The sequence below is a fragment of the Morus notabilis genome, unplaced genomic scaffold (assembly GCF_000414095.1).
Source record: "Morus notabilis unplaced genomic scaffold, ASM41409v2 Scaffold337, whole genome shotgun sequence".
Taxonomy (NCBI): domain Eukaryota; kingdom Viridiplantae; phylum Streptophyta; class Magnoliopsida; order Rosales; family Moraceae; genus Morus; species Morus notabilis.
Window position 1 is genome coordinate 207,271 of NW_010359286.1, and position 18,189 is coordinate 225,459.

Below are 18,189 nucleotides of genomic sequence, written 5' to 3' on the forward strand. Positions count from 1 at the left end.
ACAAGCAATACAAAACAAAACAAAAGGGAATAGCACTAAAATAAACAACAAATAACCAAAAAAAAAAAAAAAAAAAAAAAAAAAAAAAAAAAAAAAAAAAGGGACACCCGATTATTTAAACCCAAGGATACCAAAAAAAAAAAAAAGACAATAAACAACAATAACAAGGACAACCGATGATTTTAAACCTAGGATACCAATAACAATAACAAGCCAATTAGCAACAACGAAATCCAAAAAGGGCAGAACTCAAATCAATGAGCAGATGATAAACTAGGATACCAGATAATGAATGGAAGTCAACAAATAACAACGATGAACGTGAACGTGAAACCCAAAACGGAGAAATGAAAGAAAAAACATGGAAAAAAATGCACACAGACGATTGAATTCAAAAATAAAAAAAGAGGAAAAATAATAACCGGGTTAAAAAAATAGCATATAATCACACGGCCGATTGATTACAAAAAAAAAAAAAAAAAAAAAAAAAAAAAAAAAAAAAAAAAAAAAAATTTTAAAAAATCAATTAAATTTTAAAAAGGAAAGTAAATATCTAAAATATAAGCAGGAAAAATCAATCTACAAATAAATAAAACCTAACCATATAAAGAATATTACTCAAAATACTAAGTAAGGGCAATATCAGAGAGAAACATGCAGCCGGCATCTTGTAATATTGTAAAATAGTCAATATTTTTAAAAATATAGATTCAAGAATAGGCATCTTATGTAAATACTTCTTTATATATTAGGGTATATTTATAACAGTGGATTGAGATAGAAAATTTAAAAAAAAAAAAAGAAATAGTAAAATGTACACAATAGTTATTATAAGGGAGAATGAGAAAAATAGTATATTTTGACTTTTAAAGGGTAGAGTCAAAACAAATTTTGGAATATAGAAATAAATTACATATTGTATCAACAAAAGTTACAAAATAGTGAAAATACCCGCATCTTTTTCTCCACGCCAAAATTGTCTCGTCGTCTCCATTGTTACCTCCTTTTATATATTTTAATAAATGCCATTTGTTCTAATGTCTAATTTTTCATTAAGAAAATATAAAACCTACTATCTATTACAATTAATTTCATACCTGCTCAGTCGTTATAATTATTTACAAGAAACTGTATTTACTCAAATTTTATTCCTCTAGGCTCAAAGGTTCTTGAACTTTTCTCATCCTTTCAAAAGAAAACTCTATGGCATGCCACCGAAATTTAAGCGTTTTACATTTCTATCGCTGAATTTTAACAGGTTATTTTGTCCAATGAATATAATGGCATATATCTTAAACTTATGTGACTAGATGGCATAAATAAAACAATGGCATCCATTTAAGTGGTATGTTTTTATTTCTCCCCTCCATGGAATTTGGCCAAGAGATAGCCCAAAGCATCAAACAACTGAAAACGACATTAATGTAAAACCGACACAAATCAAAGAAACAACAACAACAACTTGGACTTTGGCCAAGAGATAGCCCAAAGCATCAAATGTAAAACCGACACAAATCAAAGAAACAACAACAACAACATGGACTTTGGCCAAGAGATAGCCCAAAGCATCAAACAACTGAAAACGACAAACCGACACAAATTAAGGAAACAACCACAACATTGCAAGTGACATCAAATGGTTAAACGACTTTAGCTTGTAGAAAGGAAACGGATTAGAGAAACGACAAGATGTTGTAAGAACGACAATAACTTATGCAAAAACGGCAGCCACGGCGACGACATATATGCATAAATCCTTTACGGCGACCAACTTGGCGACGGTGTGAGATCTCTTGTGGGTATTGATACTTGTTATTTATCTTTTGTGGGCTGAACACCGTTTGGTGTTATTTCTATGCTATTGTTGCTTATCTTAATATTTGTCGTTTCTAGATCTACTGTCGTTTGATCGTTTCTGTCATTTCAATTTTGTTGTCGTTTTTAAAAAGTTTTGTCGTTTACGTGGATAATATCGTTTAGACCGTGTGCGGCTTTCCTTAAAACTGTTAGACCAGAACAATCCAGTGATTTTTAGACCGTTGATATGATTCTACAGAGCTGTTCATTGGTAGCTAAAACCACAATCAAACCTTTTTAAAAACAATCCGATCCGATTTGGGTACTTGTTGTTGTTGTTGTTGTTGTTGTTTTTTCTATGGCCATGTTATATCACCGTTTGACTTTACTTAGGGACTTGTTGTTATGTGTTGGACGCCCATAGTGAGTTGAATCATGTGGCATTATTTATTTGATTAGAATTTATTTTAATTAAATAAATAAACCCTAAGTTAGTGGGTTAGTGTGTTATTTGGGATACCCAAAACTGATAGGGGTCCTTTAAATAAGGATCACATCACCACCTATCATAGAGACTGAGTTAGTTGCTCAAATATGTGACATTTTTTCATCTCATTCTCTCTCTCATTCTTTCTCCTTCACGTTAGTTTCTCAAAGTGGACGGTAAATTTATCATGGTTCTTTAGGCTCTATCTTTGTAATAACTACGCATACTATGAACAATCAAGTACGTATTAACGGAGGAATGTCGTGAGGCTTCCTGTGATGATTCCTAAACCAGTGCCAAATCGGAGATCGAATACGACACCACCAAAACGCTTCTGCATTTGTACCAGGGGTAGTTTTTCCGTCATTGTGTAAAAGGAACTTTTAGTAATTACGTTGCTAATATTGCTATTTTTAATTTTAGTAAACATTAGAAAGAAAATGAAATTGTTTCTCATTACACTATCTAATAGACAACTAAACACTTTAAAAGGAATCATTGATCCTTGACACTATTACTTTACTTTTCTTTCCAATCAAATTGTCTTTCCCATTACATTTCTTATAGTTTTGTAAACGTGCCCTAATTGTTGACTTTACTAGGGATGGTTTCATATGTCAAATCGTTTAGATGTGTCACATTTTTCTTTTTTATTCTTGATGTTTTTACAATTAAGGTCGCCATTTAATTTTGAATTCATTATTTTTTTAGGTTAATACCACAAATGATATCTGAGCTTTACCCTCAATCTCAGTTTGGTAACTGACTTTTAAAATGTTTTATAGTTTGTTTCCGTTTTTCACATTTTTTTAGGATAAAAAATTGAAACCGGCAGAAAGAATGCATTTGGTGCAACATTTTACCAAAATTGAAAACAAAAACGTTTTTGAATTTTTCCCAAAAACTATCACATTTCTGAAAACGAATTAAACTCCTTTTCATTTTCTCATTTTCATTTTCTCTCTTCTCTGTTTTCTGCCTTCCACCAGTCTCAACGTAGCCCCTTCTCGCCCGATCTGCTCCGTGGGAGTCAAGGTTGGAGTAGTTGGAGTACTCCAGAAGAAGAAGAAGAAGAAGAGCTGAGCTGAAGAAAGAGGGTGGGTTTTGGAAAGTGGTTTTATGGGGGGTTTTGTTTGTTTGATTGATTGATCAGTGTTTGGAAGCCATGGGAGGTGGGGTTTTGTTGTTGTTTTCTTGCTTTCCGGTGGAATACGACGGAGAGAGAGATGAGAGAGAATATCACTGGTTTTGGGAAGTGGTTTTATGGGGGGTTTTGTTTGTTTGATTGATTGATCAGTGTTTGGAAGCCATGGGAGGTGGGGTTTTGTTGTTGTTTTCTTGCTTTCTGGTGGAATACGACGAAGAAAGAGATGAGAGAGAATATTGCACAGTGAAGAGAGAGAATATTGCACGGAGGTGGGGTTTTGTTATATTAATTATTAGTATTTTTATTTGGAATTTAATTATTATTTATTTAATATATTATTATTTTAAATACTATTACATGTTTTTAAAAATTAAATCACCAAACGCAGTTTCAGTTTTTTTTAAATTGAAATCAATCTCTGAATAAAATTACTAAACGTATTTTTAGAAATAATTTTAAAATAAAAATGAAAACGTTTTTATTTCTATTTTTATAAGAAAATAAAATTATTTTAGAATGAGTTTCAAATGCACCATGTGATTATGATTTTTTAGAGACATTCCTCCAAAATTTATGGTGTGAATGTTGTTGTCAAACAGGGTTTTAGGGGAGGGCTCGTAGCAGTCCTAAGGCCCATCTTCCCCTTTTCCCTTTTCCCTGACCCTTGTTTCTCGCTCCTCCCAACTTAAACCCTAAACCCCAAGTATTTCAACCAGAAAAAAGTGAAACCTTTGGAACCCCAGAAACACAATCAACAACCTAGGGAGAGAGTGAGAGAGGAGAGAGGGGAGAGAGAGTGCAATGGCGGGACGAGGAGTGAAGCAGCAAACAATGTCGGAAAGCACGTTGGAGACAGAGACAGAGACAGAGACAGAGACAGGGACAGAGTCAGAGTCGTCGTCTGTGGATCCGAAAGGAGGCGGAGGGCTTAGATGGCTTGAGAAGCTTTCGGACGTTCCGATGGGAAAACTGCCTCCCCATCTCGAGTTCCAGAGGACCCATGTCGAATGCAAGGCTGATGCTCCCCTTCATGTACATCTCTCTCTCTCTCTCTCTCTCTCTCTCTCTCTCTCTCTATATATATATATATATACACACACATATGTATATGTGATCCATTTTCCTGTTTATTTGAATTTTGAAGTCATTCTTACAAACCCTTTTGTGGGTTTTCTTTTCTTAAGTGTAATTGTTTTCACAAGGAGAAAAAAAAGGAGCATTTTTTTAATGCTCTGTATAATCAATTTGGTCATTGTATATGTTTTTTGGTATAATTCCAACAAATTCTTTTGTGGGGGGATCTTCTTTTTGGGGGGTGTGATGATTTTCAGAAGGAGCAATGAGCATTTTTTCCGAGAAAAGGAAGTAGCTTTTGTGTGGTTTGTTTAATTGATGTTACTCGGAGTTGGCAAGATTGTAGGATAATAAACCATATTGTGAAGTTAGGAATTTAATAAAAAAATAAAAGGAAAACAAAAAAAAAAGGAAAAAGAAAAAGAAGTGGGCTTCTTTTCTGTAATTGGATTTTGCTTGAAGAACTTTGTTGGTGCTGGCACGGAAAGATGGAAAAGGGTAAAAAGTGCATTTTTATTTTCCGACAAAAAGAGTAGTTTTTGTTTGTTTTGTTTATTTGATGTTACTCAGATTTGGCAAGGATTGTTGGATGATAAACCACATTTAGAATTTAGTCATTCTTCCCATCTTAAATTGGCATAAGTCAATTGAAATGGGCTTTATTTGTTCTAGTCTTTCTCCAACACCTTATGCTTGTAAATCTTTCTTATAACAAAACACGTCTGGTGCTTGCAGACCGATACTATACAGTATTCTGGTGCCTACGCATCGTTAGGAGTTGACAATAGTGTACGGATGGACAGTTTCTGTGATAATTTCAGAGTTGAAGTGATGCGGTTAACAGAGGATGACATGGAGTTTGATATGATTGGTATCGATCCAGCACTTGCCAATGCGTTTCGGAGAATCCTTATATCCGAGGTGCAGTAGCTTTCTCTATCTTCAAATAACGTTGTTTATGATTGCTTGCAGAGGTCTGATCTTGTTTTTCAAATTATATTTTTCTGAAATAGTAATTATTGTATCGTGGATTTTTAATGTGGATTTTCTTTCTTAAGTTTTAATTTCTTTTTCTTAATTTTTGTGACCTTAATTTGTTTGTTGATGGGAAGTCAAATTTCTTCTCTGTACTTTGTGATACATAAATTTGTAGATATGATGGCTGAGTTGATAATGTACTTGTTGTAATGGTGAATTTTAGGTGCCAACAATGGCTATTGAAAGAGTTCTTATTGCAAATAATACATCAGTCGTCCAAGATGAGGTGCTTGCCCACAGGTTGGGTCTCATTCCAATCAACGTTGACCCTAGATTGTTCGAATTTGCAGGTTCGGATCGAATATGAATTTTTTTATTGATTTGATTTCCTTATTTGCCCTTGCAACGTTAGGGAGATGAAGTTTTTAGTCTTTGATAATGCTAGGAAATAATACTCCGAATGAGAAGAATACTATTGTCTTTAAACTCCATGTTCGTCGAAAGCCAAATGAACCGAGTTCAGGTACTAATGTTTTTCTTTTTATTTGTGGTAATATGACCAACTGACTATGAAATTCTCGTTCTGTTTTTTCTTTGGACTCCCATTGTGTATCTTTTCTCTAATTTTGATATAACAATGTAGTAAAATCAAATGAATTGATTTGGTCACCAAAAGGGAGTGAATTTCTTTTGGCATCAGAAGATTCTAAGTCAGCAGATACATCCTCGAAACCAAGAACGTACACGTCATTCACTTGTAGACAAGACTCCCTGCCAGAATTTTCCAACAACGCAATCAAGGTCATGGAAAATATTCTCATTGCTAAACTTGGTCCTGGTCAGGTAAATCTTGTTGTATCCTGTCGTAGCATCATAATCTTCCTTATTTCAAGTTCTTTTGGTGCACATACTGTTCTACCCATGTCAAAGCCATCTCAAATAAACTCAAATTTAGTTTTTTTATTTAGTGAGTATTTTTTTTAACGTTGATCATTAACATCTTGAATAACTAGTTTGAAAATATTTCTCTGTTGCTTCGCTTTATTTTCTCCAACAGGAAATTGAACTGGAAGCGCATGCTGTCAAAGGAATTGGTAAAACACACGCTAAATGGTCCCCGGTGGCTACTGCTTGGTATAGGATGCTTCCCGAGGTATCAAGCTATGTGATTCAACGACTTTTTTCTATGCCTTGCCAAGTTTATTAGAAGGTTTTTTATTTATATTTTATTTTTTGTTTCTATTTTAGGTTGTACTTTTGCAAGAGGTTGAAGATGAGGCTGCAGAGGAACTTAAAGCTAAATGCCCGGTTGGCGTCTTTGATATTGAAGACATTGGCAAAGGTGAAATGATATTCTTTTTTCTGATTTTTGTTTTTGATGTGATAGACTTTTCGGTACGATAGAAAATATTTTATCTTTGTTTGATTCTAAAAGCACTTCAATGGTTAGAATTGGAGCTTTAGAATTTTGGTCTAGTGGCACTGGGGAGGTTTGAGTGGGGGGTTGCATCCCATCTTGTATTAAGAAAAAAAAAATCTGGATCTTTTAATGATAAGTTGACCATCAAACAGGTAGGAAAAGGGCAACCGTAGCCCGACCTCGAGGTTGCACACTTTGTAGGGAATGCATTAGAGGGGGTCAACAATGGGAAGATCGTGTTTCGCTGCGTCGCCGCAAAAATCACTTTATATGTAAGTAATCAGTTATTGACGCACACATATATCTGGTTTTTTTTTTTTTTTTTTTTTTTAACCATTATAGTTTTCTTACATGCTTTAAAACAATCTAATTTTTCATTTGTGCGTCTTCAGTTAACATTGAATCAACCGGAGCTTTGCCTCCAGAAGTGCTATTTACCGAAGCCGTGAAGATTTTGGAAGACAAATGCGAACGAGTGATTGCTGATCTTTCATGACGGTTTGCTGTTGATCTCCTTAATACCAAAATCTAGTGTTAAAGGATTTATTGGCTTGATAAAAAATACTTCTGTACAAGGATATGTTTTATGTTGATGCAATCAAGAAAAGGGTCATTTTTTCTTCATGGATTTGTCTATTGTCTTGGGCAAGTTTGCAGAGAGTTCAGTGTTAACTTTGTTTCTGGTTCGGATTGAGATGATCCAAGTCTAGTATAAATAATTCTACCAAAAAAGGCCAGTATAAAGAAAAGAAAAGGGAACTACTTCCGTAAGTAAAATTTAAGAGCTACTTAGATCCTCATTAAACGGTGCAAGTTAATTCAAGCAAGGCTATATAATGGGCGAGAAAATTTGTCGAGGCTAAATAAGTGGTTAGGTGCGTAATTGTGTGCGTTTGTCTATTAAGATTCAAACCCTAATTATCATTTTTTGTTAGTAAAGTGAGAGTTATAGGCCCCAACCCTCATATTGTATCAAAAATTAAGTGTTTACATAAACTTGAATGAAATATGGCATTTCCAATTAAACCACCTCACAGGCACCAACATGCCAAAAGTCATAGTTTATTGCCTTCTAAAGATTGTAGGATTTGGTAGAGGGCTCTAGTTTCAAACTCGGGCTTTACAAAAATGAGCTCGGGAGATTTCTTGGTATAAAAAAAAGATGGCACTTCCAACCCCATTGTTTGCACAAAATAACTAATCTTGCCCAACTTTCAGTTCTCTTATGCATAAAGCGTTTTAAGCATGGGTGCTTAATGGCACTTGCAACCCTGCTACTCCTAGCCTTAAACACTAGGTTAAACTTAGGTTCCGTTCACTTCACTGATTCGAGTTTAGAATTTGAGTTTTATTACAGTAAAAAGTTCTCAGAAACAGTCACATCTAATTTTTTTGCTACAGTAAAAAACTCTCACATAAAATTACATTCCAACTCGAATTACAAACTCGAATCAGCGAAGTGAACGGGCACTTAACTTGTTTACTGTGTGGTTACGCTGGATACACAAATCACAAGCAGTTTACTGTGTGGTTACGCTGGATACACAAATCACAAGCAGATATATTTGCAATGCGGCCGTTGGAAACACTACTCAAAGATGGGGGAGCACGGTTTTTTTTTTTTTAATAGAAATGCTAGCGTCAATCTCTCTGTACTCTGTCATTTTTTACATTCACTATTTAATAAGTGCACTTCACTAACATAATATATTATTATTTAAATAAAAAACGAGATAGTGAAGTACGTGTGTCAGACAGTGAATACAGAACGTGACAAAGAAAGTAACAAACGAGTGACTCTAGCATTTTCTTTCTTTTTGTAATTAAATTTAGATGGGAGAACTTAATCCATTATGATGAAGCCTCTCCATTGAAAGAGGCACATAAAAGTAATTACATTAGATGCAACACTTTCCAATAACAAAAGAGGAGACCCCAACATCAAAAGTGCAAGAATCATAAGTGTAAATTCCATATCGTAACTTGTAAGAACAAAATGCATAATCTTCCTCTTTCTTCTATTACCCTTTCCCTTTGGCAACTAAACTTTTAACAACATTGAACACATCTAGACCTATACAAATCGAGCGCTAAATTTATCCTAAATGGGAAAAAGTTAGTAACAGAAACAACATAATATACAAAGAAACCTATTGAGCTGGATCTTCAGAGAATCTAGCATCGAAAGGAGCAGACGACGGATGGGAATGCACAGAGCCAGCAGAACCTCCTCCAGAACCGTGTTGCAGCTCGATCACGAGCCACCGGACAGCCTTACTCATCTGCTCCAAACGGACAGCGCTGATGGGCGGGAGGTCCGTGGCGGATGGCTGCCCCGATTTCCCAGCCACTGAGCCCGTCGCCTCATCCACCAGGCATTCTGATCCTATCCTTTGCTTAACAGATTCCACAAACTCCTCGGCCTGATCACAGGCCACCCTGAACAACTCCCATTTCTGCTTGAAATTCTCGAGAGCGGCATCAGTGGCCGCCGTTTTCTGGCCCCCGGAAGTCTCCTTGGCTTCAAGAACATTGGCTGACGCAGCCACAAACTCTTGGTATGCATTGTTCAGAGAATCAACCATGTTGTCCATTGTCACTTTCACTGGTAATCTGTACAAGAAATATACCAAAATTTGAATAAGTGAAAATGCCCCAAAACAAAAAAGGCCATCATAACTTGGAATAATTTAAAAAAAAAAAAGGAGAAAAATTGATTAAAAAAAATATCATAAGAATGTTTAAAACAATAAATAATGATTCTAGAGGAAACTAGAAAAAATGCATTTTGCCAACCCTAGATTATCATTCCAAAAGCCAATTGAATTAGAAAAATCATACCTTTTTTTTGGCTATTTAATCAACCATGATGTTTCAATTGTAGCTCTTACTGGTAATGAAAATTCAGAAAACACCCCAGAATTCAAATGAGCAGAAATGAATACAGATAAAGATCGTTTTAGGGGAAAATCATAACTTGGAATGATATATAAATTGAAGATAGTTTTATGTAAAACAAACGTTAGATTATCACCAGAAAGCTTAAGATAATGAAAATTGAAAAGGGAAAAAATCAATTTCTAAGGCAAAGGGAAAAAATAAACAAAACAAATCAAGCAATTGAAAAACAAACCCTAAAGCCCGAAAGACCCAAACACCGCAATATTTGGTTACCAAAATAGAGTAAAAAATTGAACTTTGGTACCTGAGCTTCAGTTTCAGTGGGATTTCTTTTAAATTTTGGAGCTTGAAACGAGAAGCTGAGAGCTGAAAAATTGGGGATTATCTTTCGCTTTTTTTTTTTTTTTTTTGAGAAAATAAATTACAGTGAAGATTTCAAATCGTAAAGGGGCGTTTGGTATGCAGAAATCAGTAGGAATCATATTTCTGAAAAAGTGATGGAGAATAATATGATTTCTAGGAATAATACATTACTGTGTTTGGTTGTGCATGGGAATATTGTGAATTAAAAAATATATATTATTTTTAGATGAATTACAATTAGCACTAATATTTTAAAAAGTATAAAATACAACACAACAAGTAGTCCATAAAATTATCAAATAATAGAGAACAAGTAGTCCATAAAATCCTCTATACTTAAAAGTTCTTATAAAAGTTCTAAATATGAGAACATATACTTGAATAAGGTTCCAAACCTGAAATTAAAAGTTGTAAATCTAGGACCACATATAAAAGTTCTAAAGATGCCATCAAAAGATCTAAATATTAGACAATGTACTCAAGTTTGTAAATATAGCACCACAAGCTTCAACCTAACTCATTCCAAAAGAGATAGAAGAAAATCTAACTTAAATTCATTATCCAACATGAAGAAATTTAGCAATACTTCATAGAGACGTAACACCGCTTTTAAGACAATATTGAATTGTCTACTTATTGTTTCACCCGAGCGTGCAAATAGGCATTTCATAATCCTATTTTTTTAATCATGAGCTAATATATGTAGGAATATAGCTACCAATTCTTCAACATCCATATTTTTTGTTCCCCTCAAATTGCCAATGGTTCGAAGGTAGTTACATAGGATAGTAAATGTTCTCCTATTCATATGAGAGCTTTTAAGACATGCTAAGTCACTCTCATGTATCAATCGATGGTAATTTAGTTGGCGTATACGATGTCAGCGATAAAAACTCTCACCCCATCTATTTCTACGCAACATTTCTTACTAATAATTACAAATATCATAAGCATGAACAAAAATGTCATTTCATTTAACATCTCCATATATTGAACCAAAATAGCCACAATTCTTTTTTTTTTTTTTTCCAATGGAAGAAGATCCATATATGCTCATTGAAGGGAAAAAAAGAAATAAGCATACTTAATATAAAATTAACTTAATAGACGAATCTTCTAGCCAAAAATTAACTTAATAGCCAAAAAGAATTTAACTTGAAGCATTTTACTTCTACAGAACCAAACATAAGGTTGCTAGCTTTGAAGCATTTTACTTCTACAGAACCCAACATAAGGTTCATTCTTCAGATTACAGATTACGGGCAAAGTATTAGGATTACATAAAGAAATCGAGGTGCTTTTTGGTTGATGGAGGTTGTGTCTCAGGCGGCGGATGCAAAGAAGGATGGAGCATTCTTGAGAAAATACAGGGGTTCATCTTATGTTTTAGTCGTGGAGGTAAAGAGAAATAGCAAGGGACAAAAAATCGATTGGGAGGAAAACAAAAAAGGATTGTGTTAATTTTCAAGTTCTGGTTCAAACCCAGATGCGCCGATGGGGAGAAATAGCAATCTATGCAATCGATGGGGAGAAATAGCAAGGGACAAAAAAGGATGAAAAAATCGTGGCCGTTCTGGTTCAAACCCAGATGCGCCGACGACGTTCTGGTTCAAACCCAGATGCGCCGACGACGTTCTGGTTCAAACCCAGTGAGATTTTCAAGTTCAGATAAAAAATTAACACAAATCGGAAAGTTCAGATCAAAAATTTTTCACAGAAAAAGGAGAAAAAAAGGAATCATACTCTGGTGGTGGCGGCAGAGGAAAGTCCGGCAACGGCGTGGTGGATCGGAAGGCGGCGGCGGCGTCCTCGACGGAAGCGGTGCTGGGTCTGGACGAGAGAGAGGCTGGGTCTGGACGAGAGAGAGAGATGCGATCGACAATGGAACGACAGAACTGTAGACGACTTCTACAGCCTACCAGCGACAACCCTGACTAATATACGTCAACATCAGTTTGATATACGACAGTCGACCTAAAGATCCACAATATCGTTGCATACGACAAAAACTTTAGAAAATAACATGGTATTTTGTATTAACGACAACATTTTAGAGTAAACAACATGGACACCTTGGTAGGAGAAAAAGCCTTCGAAACGACAAAATTATTAAAAATGATGAAACAACAAAAATTTTAGAAAACGACTACAACCAAGAGGAAGAGTGATAACAGTCTCATAAACGGCAATGAATCTAGAAAACAACATCATAGCTTAGTAATAACAACAAGGTCACCTTCTTACGAGTTACGACAAAACAAACCTAAGAGAACGACAACATATCTTAGAAATGAAACTGTTGACGGTGTTTTTCTGACAACGCGTAATTCGCTCTCCAAAGACACTCTCAGTAACACTCACGGCTTAATTAAGGATTAAAGTGGAAAAATAATGCAAAGGAGACAGAGATTTATAGTGGTTCGGCAAGAACTCTTTGTCTAATCCACTTGTGGATGCACTAATATCTTTTGGGATTACAAGCTCTCTTGGAATAATAAAACAGTGCGTAACCCCTCAATGGTTTTTTTAGGCTCTATTTATAGGCCTTTACATATAATCATTTCTTCTGCGCTTTCCCGAGGAGGAAGCCATTTTCTATCCCTTGATTTTAGGGTGGGTAGGTGTATTTTCATGATGACCTCTCTTATCGGCCGCTTAATTTACTGACTTCGACAGTAGCAGTCGGCGCAGTGTATCCTTTCCTGAGTTGACAAGACTTGTTGATGGATTTAACTGGACTTGCTGCCTCGACGTAATGGCCACGGTGCTCGACGTTCGTCGCATTGCACGGGCTCTCGACGTCCAAAGGGCACCTTAGCTACAGTAGTTCTCTCGACGCCTGTAACTGGTTCTCAACGAGGAGTCATCGGCGCCTGTCGTGCGAGAGGACGGCCGATTGCTCGACTATGGTGTAACATAAACTTTTATATTTGTTTTAAGGTGACCGTCCATTAAACAACGTCAATCTCATGTGATATTAACCATTAAACGACACAAGGTCATATTACTTCAGAAACGAATAGAGCTTAAGAAATAATTGTTTCAAGTAAACAAGTAGACTTAAGGAAAGCATGATTTATTAGAAAGAAAAATGTCACCTTCAAAACAACGACGAGAAAACGACGTCGGTCTGTAAATGTTGCGACGCCTCCAACAAACTACTGTAGCTTTATAAAATCAACATATATTACATCTTAAACACAGTGAGAGCCATAAAGACGACAACATGGTTAAAAAAAAAAAAGTAATATAAAACCTATTGTATTCACTATTTATAGGGAAAATCATTTATATTTCATGTCATGAGTAGTGATATCATATCCTATCTACAAAGACTACAACGAACCAGTAAAGAAACGATGAGATAAAATAATAAAATTACTTGGATCAATTGGAAAATTTCATGTTATTTACTATTTAGCATATGTTTGGTGTTCCAACCATAACTCTTCGGATTGATAATAATATGAATTTCTTTCCTGTCATCCTATTACATATTAATCCAGTGACCAAGGAAAAAAAAAAGGAGATAAATGGAATAAAGAAAAATGAATTGATTTCGGAGAAAGGAGACAAATACCCTTTAAAACGTATGAGTCTGAATTTTTACTCTTTATTTTTGCTTAATATTCTTTTAAATTAAATAACTATATTAATCAAAAAGATATTAATAAAAAATAAATGATAAAAATTCAAACTTATTCACTAAATTTCAGCAGTTTTCTCTTTGATTTCCTATTTCTAATATTCTCACTTCTTTTTAATCGGGCTGTAGTTGCCTAATTTCAAAACCTTAATTCCTTGTCACTAAAAATCAATATAATTACTTTGCTTTCAAATAAAAAAAATCCATATAACTACTTTTTCCTTAATTAAAAAAAAAAGCAAATCTAGTTTAACATTAGAGAGGTGTTGCTTTATATAACTAAAATAGAAAAATAGTTGACTCCAGTTCAATATTGGAGGTCTCCATGGCTAAAACTTTTTGGCAAAAAAGAAAATAATGACAGCTAAATTATCAGAAAGAAAATAAAAAGAAGACAATCCTAGAAAATGGATGTCCTTTAAATACAAAAGATAAAAGCCCTCTTCTTTTTTTTTTTAGGCCTCTTTGAGCCTACCGTCCTAAAAGTTGTACTTGCTTGTCTACCAATGATGTAATGCAAAATTCAGACTTCAACCCCAAAAAAAAAATTGCAAAATTCAGACTTGAGAATTTCATTTTCAGAAAACTTCAATCAAATTACTCTCAGGCCTTAGGCCTCATTCATTTCACCGATTCAGATTTTTAATTTTAAGTTTTTACAATAAAATTTTTTTAAAAAATATCACATTTAACTTTTTCTGTTACATAAAAATTTTTTAAAAAATGTCACATCTCAACTCAAATTGAAAACTTAAATTTACGAAGTGAACGATAATCACCGCACATCCAAACTTCTATAAATTAGTTTTCAATTTCTTTTCCATTTTTGCCCTTATTCTTTTAAGATTCGTTGGTGGGGTTGTTCTACTAATTAACTAAAGATGTTCAATGGCATAGTGGGCAAAAATTAGCACAAGTCATTAATTTCCAAAGGAGGCACAATTACTATGACCCATATCCAAGCATTATAGTATCGTGAAGAAAAGAAATAAATATCATGGCAAAAATGAAAAAGAAAAAAGAAAACAAAAAACAAAAGAAGCTAATTAAAGAGATTAAACTAACATCATTGATGATCCTGCCGTGCCTATTCCTCTTGAATGCACTTGATTAATTTAGATAAGTAACATAATTTGGTTTGTTAGTAATTACATTTATTTTTTTGATATAAAAATACAAATACTATTGGCTGGAATGACGTTTACCAGGAAATCTTATTTTATATTTATGTATTATGTGTCTTTCGTCATCTTGTTAAGAATTAGACGTTCTAATTTTATATAATTAAAAACAATAAAATTATAAAAATAAAAATGAACACATAAAATTTATAGTGGTTCATTTTAATTTGATACTTACATTTTTTTTGGCTATTATAGTAATTCACTATGATGGAGATGAAGTTTATAAAAAAAAAAAAAAAAAAATCGCACATCTCTCAAACAATTAACAATATGAGTTTACAAACTTAATAATCTCTAACTTAAATTTTAATTTGTTAGATCAAAGTCCGATTGAAGAACTTCAGTTTTTCAATTGGATCAATCTTCATCAACATATCAACTAGGCTCTGAGTCCCACAAATCTTCTCAAGTGCTAAGACTCTACTTTCAGGAAGAGTTTTTCAATTGGATCTTACCATGAATGTTGATCTATGAATTCCTTTTTACGGAAAGCAATAATTGTCATTATAATTATTAGGCTCCACAATTTAACACATCTTATCAAAACTTGATTTAAGTCTTTAAAAATTCATTGAAAAAACATCACTATATAAAAAAGTCCAACTAAAACTCAATACTCTTCATATCCAAAATAGCCAAATTATTTAAAAATTTGTATTGTAGTTATTAACCCTCTTGACAAACTTTTCTGGCTTCGACACTGTCTGTAACATGTATTATTATTATTATTCTTTCTCTAGTTGTACACACTATCACTCTCCAAAGAGCTATTTGGTTAGTTGTTTCAGTTACCTTGATATTTAATAGACTTTAATCAAGAAATGAAAGGGCTGTTCTTTTGCTGTTTTTGAGTTAGGTGACTTACGTATAGATTTTGAGTTGAGTTTAAGTTATAACTTGAGTTGAAGTTGTAAATTGAGTTTGTATTTAGGTGTGTACATTTAAGTTATGGTTTGAGATAAGAATCTTTTTGAGGTTGTATTTCAGTGAGTCAAAACTTAAATTTGTATTTAGATAGTATTTTAATAAAAACTCAATGCTGATAGAAAATTTTAATAGGGTATATGAGTGAGGTTTTATTCGTCTTTTCGTTGTCAACGCATAGAAAAAAAATCATCTCAATCAGAATTAAAACGAAAAAGTTATAACATTTTTAAAAATAGAAAAAATACTGTTCATTAATTTGAGTTCGAGTTTCTGAAATTGAGTTGAAGGGAAAACTTGAACTCGAGTTTTAGTCATAAATTCGAGTTCAAACTTAAAAGAACATAAATTTAAATAAAGTTATAACTCGAGTTGTTTTTTTTTTTTTTAATTTTTAACTCAAAAAAGGGGCTGCCGAACAGCCCTGAAGTTATCTTCAACTTGAAGCTGTTGAAAATGGAGGATTATGGGCATTTAAGTGATGTTGTCTGTGTTTGCCACAAAGGTGAAAGAATCAATCAATTTGGAAACATTAGGTTGTTGGGTATGTTTTGTACAAAATTTTGAGACACTACTCTGTAGAAGAGCACGAGTGGCCATTTTACTTATTTCCACAACTGTTTGCATTAATGAGGTGGGTTTAAAACCTTTAGATCCATTGAATTTTTGGCCTTTGATTTTTAAGTTAAGAAAGAAAATCTTGATTCTAGTTTTTTTTTTTTTTTTGAGATTAACAAAATTGGCAGAATATACCCTTTTCTTTGTTTGTCCCAAACGTGGCATGTTTAGCTATTGGCCATATTTCTATTTGACTGGCCAATTTTTGGGAAACTCCTATTAGGCTATTCCCTACCTCTATTTAACTTCCAAACAAAAACCCATTTCCAAGAAAGATTAATTTAAAACGCTTAGGCTATTTCTAGGATGGTATATTTACGAATATTTAGTTATTATTTATCAAACAACAACTATGATACGCATCCAAATCCAATTATTTGCCAACTCCCATCTCCACACATGACAATTGGTCAATGGGCCCACTTGTTTCAATATTTCAGTAAATAATTCCTCACCGCCAAATCCGATCACAGTCTCATCAACTGACATATTTGGTGGACCATTTTGCCCATAATTTATCCACAAACCGAAAGATTGTAAAAGACCTCTCAATCAGGACCACTTAAAATTGGTGACAATTAAAGACCAATATTTAATCTCCTTAATTGTCATTTTTCCCCCATTAAAAGTGCCACAGCACAAAGGCAGAGATAAAGAGGGAGGGAAAGAGGGACAACTCTGAATATTCCCAAGAAATTGAAGCCCCAAATGCGCAAAAAAAAAAAGAAAAAAAAAGGGAGAAAAAAAGAGAAAAGAAGTTCCCCAAGGCATGATGAGGGACAGATTGCAGGCTTTAGAGGCCCATATGTTGTTGAGTCACACTCTTGTATTTTTGGACAAATACATCGAAATAATTGAACCCAAGAAAAGAGAAAGATAACCCAAAAAATGTTTGGCAGGATAATATGCCGCGAAAATCTAACAACTTTATATTTATACTATTTTTATTTATTTTTAAAAATATTTTAATAGAATATTCTATCAGTATACTCTTCAAAAATACCCCGTTATTTTTGTTGGGAGAGTCTAGTGGGATATTAAAAATATCCCACAACATATTTTATCGTGAATTGAGTGACGTGGCCTCGTTCGTTTCGCTGATTCGAGTTTAAAATTTGAGTTTTGTTACAATAAAAAGCTCTCACAAACAGTCACATCTAACTTTTTTACTATAGTAAAAAGCTCACATAAAATCACATCTCAACTTAAATTCTAAATTCGAATCAGCGAAACGAACAAAGCCAAGTTTTTACAATTCCATAGCATAAATGCAAAGAAAACACATCTTTTGAAAATTTGAGTAGTATTTTTGTATTTTTTTCCTAATTAATTATCAAAAATTATTTTATGATATTTTTAGTTTGGACTGACAACTTAAAATATATTTGATTTACTTTTTTTTTCTCTGAAAATATATTTGATTTCCTTTAAAATGGTGTGATATCATTATTATATTTTTTTTCTCCTATTTATTAAACAATAAAAACAAGAAAGGAAAAAGCTTTTCTTCAGCTTTGACCCCTCCATCTCTCTCTCCCTCCTCTCTACATGCATGAGGAGCCCACAAGACACCCAACTCTTTCAAACACAAAAACTGAAAGTTTTTTTTCTCTCTCTCTCTCTTTCACTTTCACTTTCTCTCTCTTTCCC

General features: G+C 33.7%; 2 protein-coding genes across 2 annotated transcripts; one reads left to right on the forward strand and one right to left on the reverse strand.

Moving 5' to 3' along the window:
* The first annotated feature begins 3,992 nt into the window (after positions 1 to 3,992).
* On the forward strand, positions 3,993 to 7,527 carry LOC21406470 (DNA-directed RNA polymerases I and III subunit RPAC1). The gene is made up of 9 exons (XM_010094035.2): positions 3,993 to 4,463; positions 5,241 to 5,426; positions 5,707 to 5,833; positions 5,929 to 6,006; positions 6,127 to 6,326; positions 6,541 to 6,636; positions 6,732 to 6,825; positions 7,056 to 7,175; positions 7,296 to 7,527. Exons 1-9 carry the CDS (start codon positions 4,233 to 4,235, stop codon positions 7,397 to 7,399), a joined length of 1,236 nt encoding a protein of 411 aa, XP_010092337.1. The 5' UTR covers positions 3,993 to 4,232; the 3' UTR covers positions 7,400 to 7,527.
* A 1,204-nt stretch (positions 7,528 to 8,731) lies between these two features.
* Positions 8,732 to 12,085, reverse strand: LOC21406471 (mediator of RNA polymerase II transcription subunit 32). The gene is made up of 2 exons (XM_024162997.1): positions 11,911 to 12,085; positions 8,732 to 9,516 (listed from the first exon to the last, which is right to left on the reverse strand). Exon 2 carries the CDS (start codon positions 9,495 to 9,497, stop codon positions 9,054 to 9,056), a length of 444 nt encoding a protein of 147 aa, XP_024018765.1. The 5' UTR covers positions 9,498 to 9,516; positions 11,911 to 12,085; the 3' UTR covers positions 8,732 to 9,053.
* Positions 12,086 to 18,189: the final 6,104 nt, after the last annotated feature.

Excerpts from the sequence above, each read along its gene's own strand:
- LOC21406470 (XM_010094035.2), top strand. The coding sequence starts at position 4,233 with ATGGCGGGACGAGGAGTGAAGCAGCAAACAATGTCGGAAAGCACGTTG. Across the intron at positions 4,464-5,240 it reads AGGCTGATGCTCCCCTTCAT|ACCGATACTATACAGTATTC; the intron begins GTACATCTCTCT and ends TGGTGCTTGCAG. Across the intron at positions 6,327-6,540 it reads CTAAACTTGGTCCTGGTCAG|GAAATTGAACTGGAAGCGCA; the intron begins GTAAATCTTGTT and ends TTTCTCCAACAG.
- LOC21406471 (XM_024162997.1), bottom strand. The coding sequence starts at position 9,497 with ATGGACAACATGGTTGATTCTCTGAACAATGCATACCAAGAGTTTGTG.